The sequence below is a fragment of the Delphinus delphis genome, chromosome 13, assembly GCF_949987515.2.
Source record: "Delphinus delphis chromosome 13, mDelDel1.2, whole genome shotgun sequence".
In the NCBI taxonomy this organism is placed as follows: domain Eukaryota; kingdom Metazoa; phylum Chordata; class Mammalia; order Artiodactyla; family Delphinidae; genus Delphinus; species Delphinus delphis.
This window is the reverse complement of record NC_082695.1, coordinates 14,769,783-14,790,729: the sequence shown is the minus strand read 5'-3', so window position 1 is coordinate 14,790,729 and position 20,947 is coordinate 14,769,783. Positions and strand designations below refer to the sequence as shown.

Below are 20,947 nucleotides of genomic sequence, written 5' to 3'. Positions count from 1 at the left end.
GCACAGGGTTTCAAACTCAAAGAACTCCAGGAACCAGGCAGGAGCCTTCTGGGTCTTAGGGATGCAATAGAGAAAGATGGGGACAGTGGCAAATAGAACAGTCCTCCACGGGATAGCTCTACAGAGGACAGAGTGAATCAGCTCCGGCCAGCAAAAACGTGGCCCTCTAGTTTGAGACCCTCTCTGCTCTAGAATGATTGATCATCTTGGCAAGGGTCTGAGACATTAGCTAAGACATACTGGGTGTTAGAAGATCCAGGGCAAATCCCAGCTGGGCTACTCAGCAGCTAGACTGGATGCTTGACTGCATGAACTCCAGTTCTCCTACCTGTTAATGGAACTGAACCTCTGTGCCTTGGAAAGTGTATGACGCAGAGTCCAGAGTTAAACCTGCAAATTCAGAGGGCCAGTTAACTGTGTCCAAGACTCCATCCCTCCCCTTTACGCAGTTCCCTTGCCCTGGGAACAAGAAGGCCAGCTGGGGGTGAAGATGGTGAAATGAAGCTTAATGAATAATCCGGGAGACTGGCCGGGGTGTTTGGCAGCCTGAGGTGTCAGGGACAGTGCCTGGCTAACAAATGTGGATCTGGGAGGGGATGGGTCAGTGACTTGGACCCCTCTCCAGCCTCATCTGCTCTCTGATGCAGCCACTCTGGCTTCCTCACTCCATCCTCTTCCAGGTCAGGAGCTCTGGGTCTAAGCCCTGGCTCTGCCCCTGCTGTGTGACCTCAGGAAAATGACCTAGACTTTCTGAGCCAAATCTGATTCCACAATGTGGAGTTCATTACAATACCTACCTCCCCCAGGGTGTTGTAAGCGTCCTGTGATAGAACGATGTCATGTTCCCAAACTTCGTACATTCACGTGCTGCCTTTGCAATTTTTGCCACACTGTTGTGTCACACCTTTTATAATACTGATAAAGCAACACTAGCAGCAGCAGCAGCAAACACAGGATACTTCCTACTGTTCTAAATAGTTTACATCTGTTAATTTTTTTTTTTTTTTTTTGGCCGCACTGTGCAACATGGGGGATGGTTCTCTGACCAGGGATCGAACCCGTGCCCCATGCATGGGGAGCGCAGAGTCTTAACCACTGGGCTGCCAGCGAAGTCCCCATCTGTTAACTCTTTTGATCCTCACATAAACTCCACTAGGGAAGCAGTATTTTTTTTTTCTACGCACCAAATGGAAATTCAGTATTATAATCAAAACTTCAAAGTCTTCCTCCCATACTGCTTTAATGTAAGGAAAAATAGCTTTTAATTTAACTTAATTTTTGGACAGGAAAGTAGTATCTATTGGTGGGCATGAGTAAGGAGAGGACAGTGCCAAGGCTCTCATGAATGCAGGACCTGCCATTTGTCCAGGGGGCCACGATTAGGGATGTATTCGACCCCACAGTCATCCGGGATGAGCCACTTTTCTGCCACCATGTTTTCAAATTCATCTGCTTAAACTTCGTAAATCCCCACTCCTTGGAGATGTGAATCTTCTGGGGGCCAGGGAACTTGAACTCAGCCTGTGTAGGGCCTCAATCACACGCTCCTTGCTCTGCAGCTCGGTGCGGATGAACATTATGACTTGGCCAATGTGGACCCTGGCCACTGTGCCCTGGGGCTTTCCAAAGGCACCGCGCATACCTGTCTGGAGCCTAGATTGGGGACCGCATGCCGGACATGAATGTCCACTGGAAAGGGCTGTCTCCAAGGTCCCTTAGGGCAACCCATACAGGCAACAGGCTGCATACACTACTGGGGAAGTAGTATTTTATCCCCATCTTACACTTGAGGAACCAACGCACAGAGAGGTTAAGTAACCTACCCAAGCCACAGCCAGTAAGTGCAAAGCTGGTATTTGTACTAGAGGCTGGCTTCAGGGTCTGTGTTCTAATTGTTACTGCCTCTTCATGCCAGAAACTTACTGCTACTATTTAATATTAAAAAAAGAAAAAAACCTCCATTTTTAAACTTTAATACATGCCTTAGCTTCTTCCTAAGCAATAACATCCATAAAATTATGTGTATTACTTTATACACACACACACACACACACACACACACACACACACACACACACAGAGGATATAAATACCCAACTAGTAAAAAACCTTTGGGAATCTCTCATCAACACAAAAGGGCTGGCATACAGTAGGCGTGCAATAAATGCAGCCATCATGCTTCTTGTCCAAACCTGAACTCTATGCTAAGGCCCCACTCCTCCAGGAAGCCCTCCCTGATCACACCCACCCTCAGCTGCCCTATGGGGACCTTCTGCTCTCTGTTCTCCTAGGGGGTGTTAGGGTTGTCACTGAATTAGTGACTTCCTCTCCCCTCCAGGCTGGGGGCCACCTCAGGGCATGAACTGGGTTTATCACCTCTGTGTCCCCAGTGCCCAGGCCAGGACAGGACACCTGTCAAGGATGGTGTTTGTTTAATGTGAGGATGGGGATGAAACTGCTAAAGTCCTCATCAAGGATCATGACCAAGCAGTTCCTCTTGACCCCAAGTGGCCAGGAGTTAATCATCAAACCCGGGGAGGTCACACACAGGTCAAGAAGGGCACAGACCATCTGGGCTGCCAGGTGCTGCCTGGACCTCACCTCCCATTTGATATATAGGGAAACTGAGGCCCCCCCCAAATTAATGTGACCAGCTCAGATTCACCCAGTGAGATGCTGATAGAGACAAGACATGAATGTGATCACGTCATTCCCCTGCCTAAAGCCTTCCATGGCTCCCTAGTGCCCCTGGGGTGAGGTTCAGACTCTCACAGGCATCCAGTGGACTCTGGTCCTTGCCCACCTCCTCAGCCCCAAACCCACATGCTGTCCCATCCTTGCCTTTTCTCTTCGAGTCCTCCTGCACATGTCTCTGTTCCTGGAACACCCCATGTTTTTCAGTTTCAGACCTTTGCTTTCCCTGTTCCTGATTCCTGACCCCTCTCAGTCTCCTCCTCCAGGAAGCCTTCCCAGCCCTCAAGGGCCAGGTGAGGTACCTGCTCTGGGCGCCCACAGCCCTACCCCACCTCTTCTTGCCAACATCTGACAGCATTGATCATAGCTGCTCTTCAGTGGTATCTTGGGGCTTCTTGAGGGCAGGGGACATGCTGTCTTGTTTGAAGCTAAAGGTCCCAGGACTTGACACATAGTTGGTGTCCAATAAATATTCTTTGAGTGAATGAATCGGTTGTCAGAGTCATTCATTTGAACAATAAATAATTGTTTGAGTCCCAATGTTGGGTATAAAATATCACAGATGAGGAGGAGCTTCAGAAGAAAACATGCCTTTCTCATGTGACAGATAATAATTGTTCCTTTATCCTTGTTTTCTTGTCTCAGACCTAAGTTGACCTTGACAGTGGTCCAGGGGAAGTGGCTTGGCATTTGGCACAAGCACTGGGCTTGGAGGTGTCTATGTCACAGCAAAGGTGGTCCAGGGTGAGAGCTAAAGGGTGCCCCTCGCTGGCTGGGTGGCCTTGGCTGAGTGAGTCCCCCTCTCTGGGCCTCAGTTTCTTCGTCTGTGAAATGGGACCAGGTAATCACATGTCTCGGACAGCAAACCGGGAGGCAATGAAGGCTGATCTTGTCCCCTTTCTCCTTCAGTGGGGAGCTGTCTCTTTAATACAGGAGGAGGGGCCAAGGCCACAGGAAGCTGCAGGAAGCTGGCAGAGCCAGTGCCCAGGCAGGCTGGTGGGCAGTGGGCTGGGGCTGACCTGGTCTGGGGACTGTTGAGAAGGAAGGTAAGGGGGTCTGGGGCCCAAATAGGGCCCTGGGGCTCTACGTACATTTGTGAATGTGAGTAGAGGCTAGTCTGGAAAGTTCTGGGGCCAAGTTCCAGCTGAGTGGACAGAAAGTGGGAGGGTGAGACTGTCCGAAGTCCTCCCAGGAACATGGGTTCAGCTCAGGGTGCTTGTGGCCCGTCTGCCTTGGACTAGAAGGCTAGGGATCTGGGACCCTGAGGATCGGGGAGCACGTCCTGATCCCAGTGGGGTGGGGCTGACATTCTGCCAGCCAAGGGGTGGCTGAGGTTTCCCAGCCCTGGCACCAGAGATCTGACTGTTGAGCGTCACCCAGGTGGCCTCTGGGGAAAAGCGTGAGGGACAAGGGAGGTGGAAAAGGTAGTCAGTTGGTCTTTTACCCCGATTCATAGAAGTAGCAGGTGCCCTCCTGGGCGTCTGGGCTTGATAAGGCTGTTGGCAACTTGGGGTTCACTGACGCCTGCTGTCCTCTTCTGGGCAGTCGGTATAACCAAGAGGGCTGGGGGCGCCTGGGGACTGGACAGGAGCATTTAGCTCCTAAGGACAACCGAAAGTTAAGTACTAAATGCTCACCCCTTTAATGATAATAATGCTAATATAAAAGAGAAAGTAAAGCACGGTGGGTAAGAACACATGCCAAAGTACACTGCCTGAGTTTGAATCCTGGCCATGCCATTTCTAGCTGTGTGACCTTGGACAAGTTACTTAACCTCTCTGGGCCTCAGTTTCATTGTCTGTAAAGTGGAGTTAATAATTGAACCTATCTCAGGGTCATTGTAATGATTATATGAGATAAAATATAAGGTGGTTGGTATAGTGCCTGGCTCAAAGTAAGTCCCATATAATTATTAGCTATTATTATATGTGAAGCAGAGTTGATGCCTTTACTTTGTGGTCTCACGTAATCATCACAATGATCCTGTGATGTACAAGCTCTTCTCCCAGTTTGTTGTGTGGTTGGTTCCTTTGCATTTTTCAGGTTTCAGTTTTAATGGTCACCTCCTCCAAAAGGCCTTTCCTGACCTCCTGACCCAAAGTAGGTCCCCTGTTCTTCTCTTCAAGACTCCGTATATGCCTGTTTCCCTTTTAGCAGTTCTCACCATTTCTGATTGTTTGTCTATACAGTTATTTGTTGAATGTCGATCCCCTTCTGAGATTATAAGTCACCCCCAGGAGTAGATATTTGTCTGGTTCACCATGGTGTCCCCAGTTCCTAGGTCAGGACCTACACCTTGGAAGCATTCTAGAGTAACAATGAGCCTACCAGCACTGTTAGAAGACCCCAGTGAGATAATGCCTCCAGAAGACTCAGTCAGTTTCTGGTAATTGGATTCCACAAAGGATAGCTATTATTATTATTACTATTATTATTAATCTGCCCCAAAACCTGTGAGTTGGGATGTTATTATTCCCATTTTACAGAAGGGGAAATAGGCACACAGAGGTTGAGACACTTGTCTGGGTCACACAGCCAAGAAGTCATAGCTAGTTTCTAACTTTGGTCTCTGATTGACCCCAAAGCTCACATTCTTGGGCTCTGGGGCTGAGGTGAGGCCCAGGGCTGGGTATGAGGGATTTGGGTGACCCGTGGGCTACCCTCCCCCAATGCCATGCCCCGCTTAAGAATTGTCCTGGATGGAACTGGGTGGAGGTGGTTCAGGCTTTGCCATGCCTGGGGAACCCCAGGGCCATCCCAACAAAGGCCCAGAGTCAAATCCAGGGACAGGAGACCTGGAAACCTCTGAAGCGGGGAGCCCAGCTCTTGACTAAGCAAGGGTGGACGAGAAACTTGGGCTTGTGGTGGGCGGGGGAGGTTGCAGCGCTCCGCCTAGTGGCAAATAATGGAACTGCAGCCCCACTATTGGGCGGCCCAATGCTTTTCTGCGCCAGAAAAAAAAAAGGGAGGTGAGTGGGAGGGCAGAGCGTTTGCTCCTTAAAAAAAAATCCTTCTATTGTTCTCCCTTCTAATGTCCTCCCTCTCTGCTTCTCGCCCTTACACACTGGTTCATTCACTCACTCACTCATCCGCACTCTGGCTTAAAACTTCCCAGCGGCTTCCCATAGCAAGTAGAATTAGAATAATATCTCAACTTTCACCGTGGGCTGGAACGCCCTCCCCAACATCCCTGACCACCTCTCCTCGCTCGCCTCCTACTCTCACCTCCACCAGTCCCTTCTCTCAGCACCAGGAACGCTCTAAGTTCATTTCCTTCAAGGCAGTGGTTCTACCTGCTGTTCCCCCTACAGAACGCTTTTCCCTTGCTTCTCTTCTCGTCATTCATCTCAAAGTTCCCCCTTCGAGAACTTGCAGGTAAATTACCTCTCAACCAACCAAAAATGCACAAAACCCTAAACCATCACCAACAGCAAGACGGGTGGTTTATTACATTTAATGAGATGATTGGAAATTTGAACACTTAGCAGATATTTGATGATATTAAGAAATCATTTTAATATTTTTAGACGTGATAATGGCATTGTGATTACATTAAAAAAAATAAACATCAGTGAGGCATAATTTCCATAAAATAAAATTAGCTTACTCAAGGTTAGAATTTGAAGAGTTTGGACAAATGTATACTGTTCTGAAACTGTGGCTACAATGTTTCAAAAGAGTTCTTTGCTTTTAGAGCTACATGCTGAAATATTTACAGAAGAAATAATATGGGAGGAAATTTATAATAATCATAAAGGAGGAAAAAATAATAATACAGCAAGGAGGGTTAGGCACAGATATGGAGAAAACAAGGCAGGCCATGCGTTGATGATTGTTGAAACTAAGTGATGGCTACACGGGAGCTTCGTCAGACAGTTCTTGACACTTTTGCTGTGTTTAAATTTTCCATAATACAAGTTTTAAAAAAAGTTTCTTTCCTGGGAGACGGCTTTGCTGACCACCCTTGCTAAAATAATACCCTCCCCTCTAGGTCACTCCTGTTTGAAATTCTGTGGTTCTGTCTCCCCAACTAGACCGTGAGCTCCGGCAAAGCAGGTGCTGCCTCTGACGTGTCCCCTGCTGGGACCCAAAACCTGGAACTGCCTGGCACATAGTAGGTGCTCAGTAATGTCTTTTGAATGAATAATGAATGATGAATGAATGAATTCTCCCACTCTCATTCATTCATCACCATATTGGCCACGTTCTCCATCCCCAGCGCTGTGAGCAGCCCCAGTTACAGAAGAAAAGAGCCCCTAGTCCAAACCTCCCTGTCCAGCTGGTGAAAGTGAGGCCCAGAGAGGCGCGGATACTTCCCTGGAGCCTCACAGCTTGGCAGCCATATGGCACTAAGGGCGCCAAGCGGAGGAGCTTCTCCCTCTCCCCGTTCCCCGTTCTGGTCACAGGGACTCTTGGCTGGAGCTGCCTGGGCTATGATGTTTGTGCCCTCCTGCAGGCCCTCTAGGTGGTTGCTGGCATGGAGGGCCCTCTGGCGGAGTGCACCAAGGGTGAGCACTTCCACATCGTCACACCTCTGCTGGAGAGCTGGGCACTGTCCCAGGTGGTGGGCATGCCTGTCTTCCTCAAGTATGAGAACGTGCAGCCGACTGGCTCCTTCAAGATCTGTGGCATTGGACGTTTCTGCCAGGAGGTGAGGGTGTGTGGGCAGGAGGGGAGAGTGAGGTTGTACAGGTGGAAGGGGACAGCTGTGGGCAGGACGAGGGGTGGGGAGAGTTGGCCTCCATGACACCTGCTTGGGTCAGCCCCCACCCACATACCTTGTCTTCCCAGGTGGCCAAAAAGGGATGCAGACACCTGGTGTGCTCCTCAGGTGAGCCCACCCCTTTCTACTTCATGCGGGTCCTCAGGGCTGGGTTGGGGGAGGAGGACCTGGCTGGAGCAGCAGTAGATGTCCAGGGCTTGGCCTCTTTTTTTTTTTGCGGTACGTGGGCCTCTCACTGCCGTGGCCTCTCCCGTTGTGGAGCACAGGCTCCGGACGTGCAGGCTCAGCGGCCATGGCTCACGGGCCCAGCCGTTCCGCGGCATGCGGGATCCTCCCGGACCGGGGCATGAACCCGTGTCCCCTGCATCGGCAGGCGGACTCTCAACCACTGCGCCACCAGGGAAGCCCCTCTTTCTTTTCTTTTTTGTAAATAAATTTATTTGTTTGTTTTATTTTGGCTGCACGTGGGCTTTCTCTAGTTGCGGCGAGCGGGGGCTACTCTTCGTTGCGGTGCGCGGGCTTCTCATTGCGGTGGCTTCTCTTGTCGCAGAGCACGGGCTCTAGGCGCCCGGGCTTCCGTAGTTGTGGCACGTGGGCCTCAGTAGTTGCAGCATGTGGGCTCAGTAGTTGTGGCTCGCGGGCTCTAGAGCACAGTCTCAGTAGTTGTGGTGCACGGGCTTAGCTGCTCCACGGCATGTGGGATCTTCCTGGACCAGGGCTCGAACCCATGCATGTCCCCTGCATTGGCAGGCGGACTCCCAACCACTGCGCCACCAGGGAGGTCCTTGGCCTCTTCTTAAAGGTCCAGTCTCATCAAGGTCATGGTCAGATGGCTGCTTTGTATGTCCTCTCCCAGCCCCCTTCCCATCATTCAAGCCTCCTGGTAGTAAGTGATAAAACCGCAATCATGCGGGTTTAAGTTACAGGCTCCAAGAATTGAAGAATTCTTGGGATAATTGGCTTTCAGGCACAGCTGGACCCAGGAGCTCTCCTCTGTATCTCTCCTTTTCTTGGCTTGTCGTTCCTCTGTACTAACTTTACTCTCATATAGACCACATGGTAGCAAGATGGCCATCCGGAGTTTTAGGCTTGCCTCCTACCATCCTACCAACCCTGGTGAAAAGGGAGTACCCCTTCCCAATGGCCTCATCAATCCATGAATTGGTTTTTTTGGCCCAGCTTGTCCCATATACTCATCCCTGAACCAATCATCGTTCAGGTGAGTGCGTTCTCTGATTGGCTCCACATAGATCATGTGTCCACCTCTGGGGCCAATGGTGGGGCATATAAGTGTCGGGAAGGCGTGACTCCCAAAGGGGAATGGAGGGGGTGGGAGAGCAGTGTGTCAACAGGCTAATGCAAATGCCCACAGCCCCCCCTTCTACTGCCTCCACAGGGGGTAACGCAGGCATCGCTGCCGCTTACGCTGCTCGGAAGCTGGGCATCCCAGCCACCATTGTGCTCCCCGAGGGCACCTCTCTGCAGGTGGTGAGCAGGCTGCAGGGGGAGGGGGCCGAAGTTCAGCTGACGGGAAAGGTAAGGACCTCAAGAAGGGGAGACCAGCTGAAGGGAGCTGTTCCCCCTTTACTCCCTCCTCAGCCCCAAGAGATCCTGTTTCCTTTTCCGTTCTGTGAATTGTGCCTGGGACCCAGTCATCCCCGAGGATGGCTGAGCTGAGGGGTGAGTGGGATGTGTTGTGTATTAAGGGCTGGGATCTGTCAACTTGCCTCTCCCCACCTCGAGGAGACTTTTCCTGTGTGATCCCAAGAGAAGCAGGAGGCTGGTGGTTACCAGGAGTGTATCTGTCTCCCTGCACCCTCACTAACACTTGGTACTATCCACTTAAAATTTTTGCCTTTCAATAAGACAAAAAGTATAAAGAAAGATGGTGACAGCATCATCCCCCATTCTGAGGCCACCCCGAAATGAAAGGATATTCATCTGATAAGGATATCATTGGTTCACTTTGTTACCCAAGAAACAGAGACCCAAACATGTCATCCTTCCCCCCTCCTGGGAAGAAGAAAAAAAAAAATCCATCCATCCATCATCCCTGGAAAACAGGCTTTTAAAAACCATCAAGGTTAAAACTAAAAGCCATATCATGGTACCCAAAAGCTGGTCTCCAAATACTTAGTGTATACAGTTTCCTTCCTGCCTGCCTGCTTTTCTGTCTTCCCTTCTCCTTCCTTCCTTCATATATTCATTCATTCATTCATTCACTCACTCATTCATTCACTCATTCATTCAACATCCTTCCGTCCATCACCCTTTCTCCCTCCCTCTGCCTTCTTTTCCACCCCTCCATCCGTCCATCATCCATCCAACAGATATTCATTGAGCACAGACCATGTGCCTGCCATGTGCCTGCATGTGCCTATGTTAGGCAGTGCTAAGAATACAGAGGTAATAAGACGTGGTCTCTACTCTTACAAAGCTCCAAATATTGCTGGGGAGACTCGCAGGTAACCAGATGATGAGAATAGAACATGATGGGTCCTGCCTGGATTGTAGAAAGCACATGGCATCCATTTGTCCCCTTGGAAGCCTCTGCCTTTGTCCCAGGAGGCTGCTGGGTCCACACCAGCTCTGGTCTCACCCTCGGGGGTCTCCTCAGCCCACTGGCCCCTGGAGCCATCCAGGAGACCTCAGGCTCTGCTCCAACCTCCATAGCCGTCTGACTCCCGTCTTCTGAGGGCCTCGGTTTCTCTTTAGGTCTGGGACGAGGCCAATCTAAGGGCACAAGAGTTGGCCAAGAAGGACGGCTGGGTGAACATCCACCCGTTTGACCACCCCCTGATATGGTAAGGCTGGTGCCCCTCTCCCCATGGAACTCAGCACTGAGAGACCCTCGTTGAGTCAGGGTCCTCCCGCTGGACAGAGGGGAAACTGAGGCCCCAAGAGGAGAAGAGCCTTGGAAGCCAGGCACGTGGAGGTCCAGACCCCGCCTCTGCCACTTGTGACCTGTGTGACTCTGCAAAGCATCTCACCACCCGTGCCTCAGTTTCCACGTGTGTAAAATGGAAATGCTAATAATAAATCCCCTTGACTGAGTGTGTACCTTGGGACACATTCCATCCGTTTAGTCTTCCCCAAAGCCCTAGACGTGGTTTTTTTAATGCCCATTTTACAGGTGAGGAAACTGAGGCACAGAGAGGTCAAGCTCCTTGCTGAAGATTACACAGCTAGTAAGTGGCAGAGACCTTGGGTCCCAGGTCCAGGACTTGAGTTGGGCTGGTTCTGAGTGTTACTCTGGTCTCCCCTTAACCAGACACAAGAACGCTGCCTCTTTCCAGCGTTGTGGAATGGATTAAATGGATTGAGAATGTGCCTGGGAGGTTGATGAAAGGCGGAAAGAATGAGTGAATGAATAACCTGAGTGGATGAAAGCTGAGTGAACTAAGCGTGGCAGGGTCTCCCCTCCACGTGCCACGGGTGGGGAGGCGGATGGCGACGCGGGGAGTCTGTGTGGTTGTGAGCCTGTGGGACTGGGGCCTCCCTCACCCCTGCTCCTCTCTCCTGCTCCCTTATCCTGCAGGGAAGGCCACGGGAGCCTGGTGCGGGAGCTGAAGGCAGTGCTGGGGACCCCACCGGGTGCCCTGGTGCTGGCAGTGGGGGGCGGAGGCCTCCTGGCCGGGGTGTCGGCTGGTCTGGCGGAGGTGGGCTGGCAGCACGTGCCCATAATTGCCATGGAGACCCAAGGGGCACACTGTTTCAATGCGGCCGTTAAGGCAGGCAGGCTGGTGACACTGCCGGACATCACCAGGTAGGCATAGGCTGGGGGCATTTGTGGGGCGCTAGGCTGCCCTAGGACCTCCCAGTGCCACTTAGTGGAAGTGGGGCACTCAAAGGGGTCACCTTTTTTTTTAATTAAAAAAAGTTTTTTTTTTGCCACACCATGGCATGCGGGATCTTAGTTTCCTGACCAGGGATCGAACCCATGTCCCCTGCAGTGGAAGCACAGAGTCTTAACCACTGGACCACCAGGGAAGTCCCCTCAAGGGGGGGGTCTCCTTAATCCTGCATGGCTGATCTATAGGACTTTTCATTCCCCGCTTAAACCCATCAGTGTGTTCCCTACGCTCTCAGGCCCCAATCAGACTCCTCCCCATCCCACTTCAGCCGCTGGCCCGTCTTCCTGTCCCTTGAAGGGGTCATGCTCTTTCCTCCCGCCATGCCTTTGCACGGGCTGTGTCCTCGGCCCAGAAGTCCTAGGGTTCCCTCTTCTTCTTCTGGCTGTTTTTTCTCCCCTCAGAGAGATTCTCCCCACAACCCTGTCATCGGGGTTTCCCCTCCCAAGTTCTCCCTCATAGTGTCTACCTACAGTGGGCATTTACTTACTTGTTCTTGCGTTTCCTTACTCACTGCTGTCTCCCCTCCCAGACTTGGTTCTTGATAACAGCAATAACAATAATTGCAACCGACACTTCTGCAGAACTCACTATCTGTCAGGCTCTATTCTAAGCACTTGAAATGTTTTAGCTCATTGTCTGCGACAACGTCGTGAGCCTATTGTTATTAGCTATTGTTATCAGCTATTGTTATTAGCCCAGTTTTTCAGATGAGGAAACTGAGGCTCAGGGAGGCGAAGTGACTTTTCCAAGGTCACACAGCTAGTTTAGAGCCAGGGTTTGAAACCAGGCAGCCTGGTACCAGAGTCCGTACTCTGGGCCACTTAGGGCTCAGAGCCAGTTCTTATGAGCTCAGCAAAGCCTCTCCCAGGCCTGAAACACTGCCTAGCTCAGGGAAATACCAGCAGGTAGGTGATCCCAAGCACGGAGGTAAAGAGCGTGGACTCTGGAGCCAGACTACCTGAATTTGAGCCCACATTCTGCTATTGACTAGCTGTGTGTCCTAGAGCAAGTTACTCAACCTCTGTGAACTTCAGTTTCCTGACCTATAAAATGGAACTCATACATTTCTAACTCCAAGGGACAGCATAAGGATTAAGACAGAAAATCCAGGGATTTCCCTGGCGGTCCAGTGGTTACAGCTCCGTGCTTCCACTGCAGGGGGCTCGGGTGCGATCCCTGGTTGGGGAACTAAGATCCCACATGCTGCACGGCACAACCAACCAACCAACGAAACAAACAAACAAAACCCCTGTCGGAAAATCCGAGCATCCAGCACCTTGGAAACATTCAGTGAATATTAGCTATAGCATAGACACGGTAAATGGTTATTAATGAATAAAATGAAAAAATCATTTTCTAGGCTTGGCTTTCTGGGGTCTGTGCAAGAACAACACAGTCACGGCTGCAGAGCCAGAGGGGGTGATGTGCATTCACCAGCTGTTCACGGGACACACGATTTCTGAGTGCTGCCTCTGAGCCAGGCGCTGCTCGAGACTCTTGGAATGCTGGGCCCCCGGCCCATTGCAGGATGGGAGGGGGGCCCGGGGCTGGGGAGGGCTGGGGCTGTGCGGGGAGTAGACTTGAGTCCCCAGCTCTTCTCCGCACCCCTGCCCTCCCTGCCCCACCTGCCCGCTCCTGCAGTGTAGCCAAGTGCCTGGGTGCCAGGACGGTGGCTGCACAGGCCCTGGCGTGTACGAAGGAGTTCAAGGTCTTCTCTGAGGTGGTGGAGGATGTTGAGGCCGTGAGCGCTGTGCAGCGGTTCCTGGGTGAGTAAGCACTGCCCCCCACCCGGGCTCAGAAACCAGCAAAGTCCCTGGATCCCCTGGAGAGAGTGTGCTCTCTCTTGCCTGTATCCTCAGTGCCTATCGCAGGGCTGGGTATACAGTAATCATGTAGTAAGTGCACGTTGAGTGGATGGAAAGGGTGGGGGTGAAGAAGGGGTGTGTCCTGCTGTCTCTAGCCTCCGGACTTCTGCACCCACTCTTCTTCCCTCTTGCTGCCCATCCTGGCCCTGCTCCCTATTGGTTTCATGTAACTAAGGGCTACTCAGCTATCATGGCACCTCCTCCAGGAAGCCTCCTCTGATCTCTCACCCCCACCCCACCTGGGTTGAAGACTTCCTATGCACCAATCCCAACAGTCTCATAACTGCCAGATTCTTATCCAACTACATCGCTAGACTGTGAACTCTGTGAGGGCGGGGGCTGGTGTGTCTTGTTCATTGTTGTGTCCCCAGGGCCTTCCTAGCACTGGGCCTGGCAGGGAGGGGGCGCTCAATAAATATTTGTTGAGTGAATGGATGAATGTATGAGTGAGTGGAAAGGTGGATAATGAATAGGTGGATGGGTGGGTGGATAGACGGTTGGATTGATGGGCAGTGGATTGACAAATGACATGGATGAAATGGATGGAAGGATGGGTGGACACATTGATTAATGGACACATTGATGGATGGACAGACAGACAGTCAAATGATGGATAGGGGATGAATGGATGGATGGATGAATGGATGGATGGATAAAACAATGATTGATAGATACACTGATAGATGGACAGACAGTCTAATGATGGATAGAGGGAGGGATGGATGGATGGAGAGATGAAAGGCGGATGGATGGAGGGATAGATGGTCAGATTGATGGATGGAGAGAGAGTCAGACAAATGATGGATTGCGAGATGGGTGCCTGGATGGCTGGCTTCATGGAATTGCAGTGCCCAGAGCCTGCTGAGCACTAACTGGTTCTTCCTCCCTTTTCCCCCCTCCACCCCCGTTCCCCTGCTCTGGGCAGACGATGAGCGAATGTTGGTGGAGCCTGCCTGCGGGGCAGCCTTAGCCGCCATCTACTCAGGCCTCCTGGGGAGGCTCCAGGCTGAGGGCCGCCTGCACCCTTCCCTGGCCTCAGTCGTGGTCATCGTGTGTGGAGGCAACAACATTGACAGTGGAGAGCTACAGGCTCTGAAAGCCCAGCTGGGCCAGGGCTGAGGGCTCCTGGTTTAGGAGGGCCGGCTGGTCCCCAGTGATCCCCAAGAGGCTCCTGGACACCCCTGGAGGGGGTTGCTGGCTGAGGGGCCTCTGTGCTCATGGATGGCAGTGGCAGCTGCCCTGTGCTGCTACGCTGGCTGCCTCCTGCAGGAAGCCCTCCTGAACTGCTCCCTTTGGCTTCCCTGCAGCTCTGGCCAATAAACCCTTTCTGAGTTGGGCCGGTAACTCCAGCAGGTCCATTTTTTCTGCCTCCATGAACTCAGAGAAGGCACACAGCAACCTGATGCCAGCGCTCTGATGAAGTGACTCTCTTCACATGACACAGCTTGTGCAACAAAGCCAAGAATTCAGAACTCTGGTTCCTAAGGGAATCCGGCCATACTGAGCTCCTAACCAGGCTTCCCTTCCCTGGCGGACCTGCTCAGGAAGGGGAGGGGGACATTCTGTCACTTCTCAGGCCTGGGCTGGTAGGACAATATTACCAATCTTTATCAAGTGCTTGTCATGGGCCAGAAATGCTTCTAAGAACTTTCTATTCCTTGGCTTCTTTAACGTTCACAAAGGCACTATGAAGTAGAAACCATTATTATCGTCCCTGTTCTACAGATGGGGACACTGAGGCATGGAAAGGTGACATAACTCACTCGAGGTCACACAGGCTGGAATGTAGCCCGGCCAGTTTCAAACCCTGTGATTTTCGACATGACTCTGTATTTCTTGGACCTCCTCCTTCTTTGTGTGGTGGGACATTGGAGAAGGAGGTAGGGCCTCCAAGTCGGTCTGGACACAAGGAGGGTGGACACTGGTCCTGAAACTGGGCACCTGCAGCCCCTGGGAAGGATCTCTTCAGAAACCGAGAGAAAAGTAGAATCCTTTGTGGCCACCAGGGGGCAGCAAACTGTCTCCAATGGGGAAGCCCGGCTCCAGGCAGGTGAGACCTGCCCCAGGGTCTTCCTTGACTCTACCCAGCCGGGGAGTGCTGAGGTCCCAGAGGCGAATGGGCCCGCACAGTCTGGGCATGGGGGGAGCCCTATCCAACCCCTCCCAGCGCTGCAGGAAACAAGGCTCAGAGAGGGTGGGGGCCACCCTGTGTCACAGCCCGTGGCAGAACCCAGCTTCCGGCTCCCGCTGAGGGGCTGCCTCATGAGGGCTGTGTGACCTTGGGCAAGTGCCTTCTCCTCTCTGGGCTTCAGGCTGCCCCTCTGTGCTGGAGGAGGCCCACTTGCTGCTTCCCACCTCCTTTCCTGTGGCCAAACTGTTCCCTCCACCAGGTGTGGCTGAGGATTTGAGAGCAGCAGTGGCCTCCCTCTGCTTCTCCCGCTGCTTCGGTTTCATCCTCCCTTTGACCGTAGACGTCCACCTCGGTTGCCAAGGTTGTCCCTCCAGAAGGCTCCAGGACCCAGCCCTATGTCCTTGTGGGTTCCTGGAATAGACACTGAGCGCTCCAGAGACACTGAGCGCACAGCCAGGCTTGAGCCTGAACTTTGCTCCTACTCACTACCACAGTGACCTTGAGTAAATGATGGTCTGGTTCAGTACCTCAGTGTTCTAATTAGTAAAATGGGTTGTTTGCAGATTCTGCCTAGGACCCGGCACAGGTGTCGTCTTTCAGTAACTGCTAGTTCTTACCATTTCCTGAGTGTTCCTCCTGCAACAGTGAGGGGTGCAGAGGAACTAGTAGTTATTCTTGTGTTGAGCACCTACTGTGTGCTTTGGGTCTCAGCAGTCATTTCAGTTAATCCTGCAGTAACCTATGTGGTAGATACTATTATAATCTTCATGTTTGCAAATGAGGAAACTGAGGCACAGAGCAGTCAAGCACTTACTCCAAGTCACACAGCTGAACTGGAACGCTGCTATGTAAACACCTGGACTTGTGCCTCTAACCACGACTGCTCTCCTACCACCTTTCCTTTGCTTAAGCCATGCCTCCTGCATGCCATGCCCTCTACGCTTCTAAATCCTACACATTCTTCGAAGCTCAGTGTAAAGGCAGCCTCCTCCCTGAAGCCCCTGGGATTGCTTCAGCCAGAGACCGTCTCCCCAACCCCACACTCCTCCAGGTGAGTGGCAGAGCCCGTCTCCACTCCAGGTGCTCTGTCTCCCACTCAGGCTTCCTGTCCTTGGCTGCACTCTTGGGAGACCTTTCAGCTGCCATTTGCTCCTCTCCTGGTCTCGGCAAGCTTGAGATAAGAACCCGAGGGGCCTGTTGACCCTGTTCAGATAACACATGTCAATTACCTTGGAGTAGCCCTTCCTGGTTGACATCCAAGGAATGCCAAGGGCAGGGCGGAGGCACAGGGAGAGAGCAGGACGTGGATGGTTGAAGCTGAGGTGATGGTTGTTATGACCTGATGTAGCAGGATGGGCACTGGAGCTAAGAAACTATTGCCATTCTGCCTTTGCCCTCCTGGACCACTCAGTGGGGGAAATGGGGAGCCTACGAAGAGGGTCCTGGGAGCACGAGATTTTCTGTATTGGTCCAGGGCTCTGTGGAGAGCACTGAACACTGGGTCACCAGGTGTGTGTACCTGCCTGAGATACACCCAGCTTCCCCATCCCAGCTGGGGCCCCTCTCCTGGGAGGGGGGGCCCTTTGGTTCCCTGTGGGTCCTACCAGCCGAGGTTCCCTCTGTCTTCTCATCAGGTGGACTCTAAAACCCCTGCCTCCAGAGGCTGCCTCCATCTAGTCCTTCACTCCAGCCTTAAGCCAAGGTGACGGTTGAAATCCAGCCTTTGGTTGGCAAAGGGGGTGTTTTTACCCCAGAGCTGGCCCCAGGCATGGCAGGGGCATGGGAAGGCGGACCAGGGTTATGCCACTGCTGCTCTCCTTTCTCCAGCCTGGGCAAGAGCCCAGTACAAAGCAGATACGTGCTCCAGTACCTTCAGAGAAGGGTCTGACCCTCAGTTGTGGACACGATGGCTCAGACTGGCTTTATGTCCCAAGTCATCTGTGCATGGCTGTGTGCTTTTGTACCTGTGGGCATGCATGTATGTTTGTGTCCATGTGTGGGAGAGTGCATGCACTCATGTATTTATGAGGCAACACTTGCAATTCATTGAAGGATTTCCCTCAAACCGTGTAGGGCTTCACATTTTTGCACTTGGGACTTATAATCCAGTCACTAGCCAGGCATCAAACTCAGATGTATACGATGAAGCAGGTTGGGGGCTAGACATTAGGGAGTGGTGGGGATTGGAGCAAACGGGGAAGCTCCTATTCTGCCTAAAGGAGGTGGCCACTGCTCAAGTTTATCCAATAGCAGGCCCAGCATAACAGATCCCCTAATTGCTTGGTGTTAGCTCAGATTCAAAGCAATTTAGGAAAAGCCTGCATATTTATAAAAAGGCTCTGGACAGGTCCTGCAGGGAAGGAGGAGGAACCTGTGACCCCAACCTCAGCCAATCCAGGCACTGCATTCTGTCTGGCCATGGTGACTGGTTCAGGGCAGGCCCAGGAGCCAAACTGTCCAATCAGAGCAGCTCTCAGGATGTGAGCTGGGAATTGTTTGGCAAATTCTGGAGACATGTTTGATTGCCACAACTGGGTTGCGGGAGCGTGCCCCTGGCACCAGGTGGATGAGGTCCAGGGAAGTTGCCCGACACCCTACAATGCACAGGATGGCCCCCACGGCAAGGAGTAACTGGACCTTAGAGCAGTAGAGCCGAGGTTGGGAAACCCTGTGTTAGGCAAACCTCATCTCTTCTGGGCCTTTTTCTTGGGAGGGGGGAGGTGTCTCTGGATTATTTCTATTTGTGTATTCCTGGGAGATGGCATGCTGTTTTAATTGTTATCACTTTATCAAGCAACTACTCAATGCCTGGGAGGATTCCCTGTCTTACACATGAAGAAAGGGATGCTGAGAGAGAGGCAGAACCGAGGCCCACTCCAGAGTCAAGGACCCTAATTACCATAACAGCCAGAGTAGCCAGGGGTTCCACAGTGGAGGAAGGGAGGCAGGTGGAACCCCGGTCCGCCCCCTGTAGAACCTGGTTCGCTGAGCTGTGATGACGGGCAGGTAGTGAACCCAATGAGGCAACGCATCTCACCAAGTCCCTAAACCCACTGGACTGCTTTTTTTTTTTTTTTTTTAAAAAAAGTATTTGTTTATTTATTTATTTGGCAAGCCGGGTCTTAGCTGCGACTTGCCAGCTCCTTAGTTGTGGCAGGCGGGCTCCTTAATTGTGGCATGCGAACTCTTAGTTGCAGCATGTGGGATCTACTTCCCTGACCAGGGATTAAACCCGGGCCCCCTGCATTGGGAGCGTGGAGTCTTAACCACTGTGCCACCAGGGAAGTCCCTGGACTGCTTTGAGGAAGAAACTTATGGAAAATTTAAATGATCCCACCAACACCTCACCAGGGTAGCGGCTGAATTTACGGAATCCGTTTACAGAAGCTCTTTATATGAAGCTGGGGTTATTGATCCTAGTTTATAGCAGAAGAAACAGGTTTAGAGAAGCAGCGCCAGGAGCCTCCAGTCACACAGCGGGTTGATCTGTTTCCTAAGTGTCTTAACCTTTTGGTTAGTTGAGATAGGATGGTTAAGAAAGCTTCTTTGAAAAGGTGACATTTGAGCTGAGGACTGAAGGAAATGAAGGTGTATGTGGGGGTGTATGGGGGAAGAGCAGAGGGAACAGCATGTGCAAAGGTCCTGAGGTGGGAGCCTGTGAGGAGGCCACTGTGAATGCAGAGGGAAGGGCAAGGGAGAGAAAGTAGATGATGGTGGAAGATGGACAGGGAGGTAAGGAGTGTGCATGGGTGGAGGGAAGGGCCACCAGATCACGAAAAGCCTTGCGGGCTGTGGTCAGTACTTTGGTGTTTACTCTGAGGACGATGAAGAGCCCTAGGGGAGTGGAGCATGAGACCATATCCCTGCCTCCCGTCTCCCTCCGCTCTGTCCCCAGCCTCGATCTTCATCTCCTGTTCTGAGAAACCTTCGCTCACGATTGGTGCTCGCCTCCCCACCGACTCGAATCTCCTGGATCAGGCGGGTGCAGCCATGCCCCCCAGCTGCTGAGAGTGTTGGCTGCTGACGGCCCACAGCTGCCCCCTTCTCCAGAGAACAGCCAGTGGGAGCCACTGTGTTCAGAGATGCAGTCTCTCCGGCAACCTCAAGGTGGGGGCAGCTCTGTGGTCCCATCCACAGAGCAGAGCTCCCCGTGGGATGAGACTGAGACCCGATTCCGCCTGAACCCTCCCCTCCTCCTGTTCACCTCCCATCCCCTTCTACTCTTGATAAATCACGTGCCAAGAACCCCCATCTCAGGCTCTGCTGGTGGAAAACCCAACGTAAATGGACCCTCTCCCCCTGCCCCCATCCCACTGGCTTCTCCCTTCCCCAGTGTTTGTGCTTTTTAAACTCCACCAAAAATGTCACGGGCAGGTTTCTTGCCTGGTTTCCAAACTCCCTGATAAATTCCACTGGCTGGGCAACCCCAGGAGAGGTTTTCTGGAGCAAGGAACCCCATAAATCACCCTGCTGCCATTCCGGCATGGGCAATATCTTATGTAAAAGGTGTTTCCTGGGAGCGCCACGGGCAGGAGAATCCTATTACAAGCCGCCCCATTAATTATGAAGAGTCAAGTCGACCCTTTGCTGTGATTTTTTATCTTAAGTCCGAAAACTGATTGCCTTCACCAATCCTTCCCCTTCCAAAAAAACCCTAAAGAATAAAATAAATGTTTGAAGAATAAATACCAAAGTTTCTCCTTTTAGGGGAGAACCAGCAGAGAGACAGAGAGAGAGGGAGAGAGAAAGTGGTGGGAAAGGGTCTTTTTTCTTCCTTTTAAGGTAAAAGTGATTGAGAACTCAGCCTGTGCAGGGCATATTCAATTTTCCGGACTCCTTCACCCCAGGAAGTGGGTGCTGTCATTCGTCCCATGTTACAGATGAGGGAAACTGAGGCTTGCCTGAAGTTACGTGCTAACCCTTTCTTCTGAGGTGGTAAGGTGGGCAGAGAATGGGCCAGGCTGGGTATTTGAAGACCTGGGTTCAAAGCCTACCTCCGCTTCTTACTAGCTAGGACCCTGAGGACATGAATTAACCTCTCTGAGCCTCAAAATTCTTCTCCTGCAAAATGAGGAATAAAGCCGGGAAGGCTTCCAGGGAGAAGACATACGACCGCAAACACAGAGGGCAGAAGCTGGGCATGTCCCTTGCCTGGGTGACTAGCAATCTCCCCACTGGCCTTCCTGCCACCAGTTTTGAGGCTGTCCTCACTCCCATCCCCAACCTATTTCGCACTCAGCAGACAGAATAGATTTTTTGGTTTGTTTGTTTTGGATTTTTTTCAGCCGCACCGTGCAGCACGTGGGATCTTAGTTCCCCGACCAGGGATCGAACACGTGCCCCCTGCAGTGGAAGCTCAGAGTCCTAACCACTGGACCACCAGAATAGTCTTAAGCCCAAGGCAGAGCGTCACCCCTTCTGCTGAAACCCTCCCGTGCCCCTGGCTGCATTTCAGATAAAGGTCTGACCCCTCACCTAGGCCCACAGGGCCCCATGTCATCTGGTTTTTGTGGACCTTTGGGGTCTCAGCCCCTCCTTCTTTCCCCCAGCTCCAGACTCCCTGAATTGCAGCCACACCAGCGTTTTTCTCTTCCTAGAACTCACCAAGCTTGATCCTGTCTCAGGGCCATTGTCAGTACTGTTCCCTTTGCCTGCCACACCCTTCCAGAGCTCAGCAAAG

At 52.0% G+C, this 20,947-nt stretch overlaps 1 protein-coding gene and 1 non-coding gene across 4 annotated transcripts; one reads left to right on the top strand and one right to left on the bottom strand.

Annotated features, from left to right (window-relative positions):
• Positions 1–1,697: 1,697 nt before the first annotated feature.
• On the bottom strand, positions 1,698–1,834 carry LOC132436723 (small nucleolar RNA SNORA70). Its single transcript, XR_009521872.1, has one exon. It is a non-coding gene; the product is annotated as a small nucleolar RNA SNORA70 (small nucleolar RNA).
• A 1,833-nt stretch (positions 1,835–3,667) lies between these two features.
• Positions 3,668–14,480, top strand: SDSL (serine dehydratase like). 3 transcript variants are annotated; one of them, XM_060028124.1, is made up of 9 exons: positions 3,668–3,740; positions 6,686–6,808; positions 7,151–7,345; positions 7,486–7,525; positions 8,814–8,953; positions 10,133–10,221; positions 10,956–11,183; positions 12,913–13,037; positions 14,062–14,480. In XM_060028124.1, the coding sequence occupies exons 3-9, from the start codon at positions 7,172–7,174 to the stop codon at positions 14,253–14,255; spliced, it is 990 nt and encodes a 329-aa protein (XP_059884107.1). In that variant the 5' UTR covers positions 3,668–3,740; positions 6,686–6,808; positions 7,151–7,171; the 3' UTR covers positions 14,256–14,480. The 3 variants fall into 3 exon arrangements, with proteins under 3 accessions (XP_059884107.1, XP_059884108.1, XP_059884106.1); XM_060028125.1 differs by having other exon boundaries at positions 3,679–3,740; positions 6,725–6,808; positions 8,814–8,905; XM_060028123.1 differs by having other exon boundaries at positions 3,679–3,740; positions 6,725–6,808.
• Positions 14,481–20,947: the final 6,467 nt, after the last annotated feature.

Coding starts and splice junctions, on each gene's coding strand:
- SDSL (XM_060028124.1), top strand. CDS start 7,172: ATGGAGGGCCCTCTGGCGGAGTGCACCAAGGGTGAGCACTTCCACATC. Junction 7,346..7,485: donor TTGGACGTTTCTGCCAGGAG/GTGAGGGTGTGT, acceptor TTGTCTTCCCAG/GTGGCCAAAAAGGGATGCAG. Junction 8,954..10,132: donor AAGTTCAGCTGACGGGAAAG/GTAAGGACCTCA, acceptor GTTTCTCTTTAG/GTCTGGGACGAGGCCAATCT.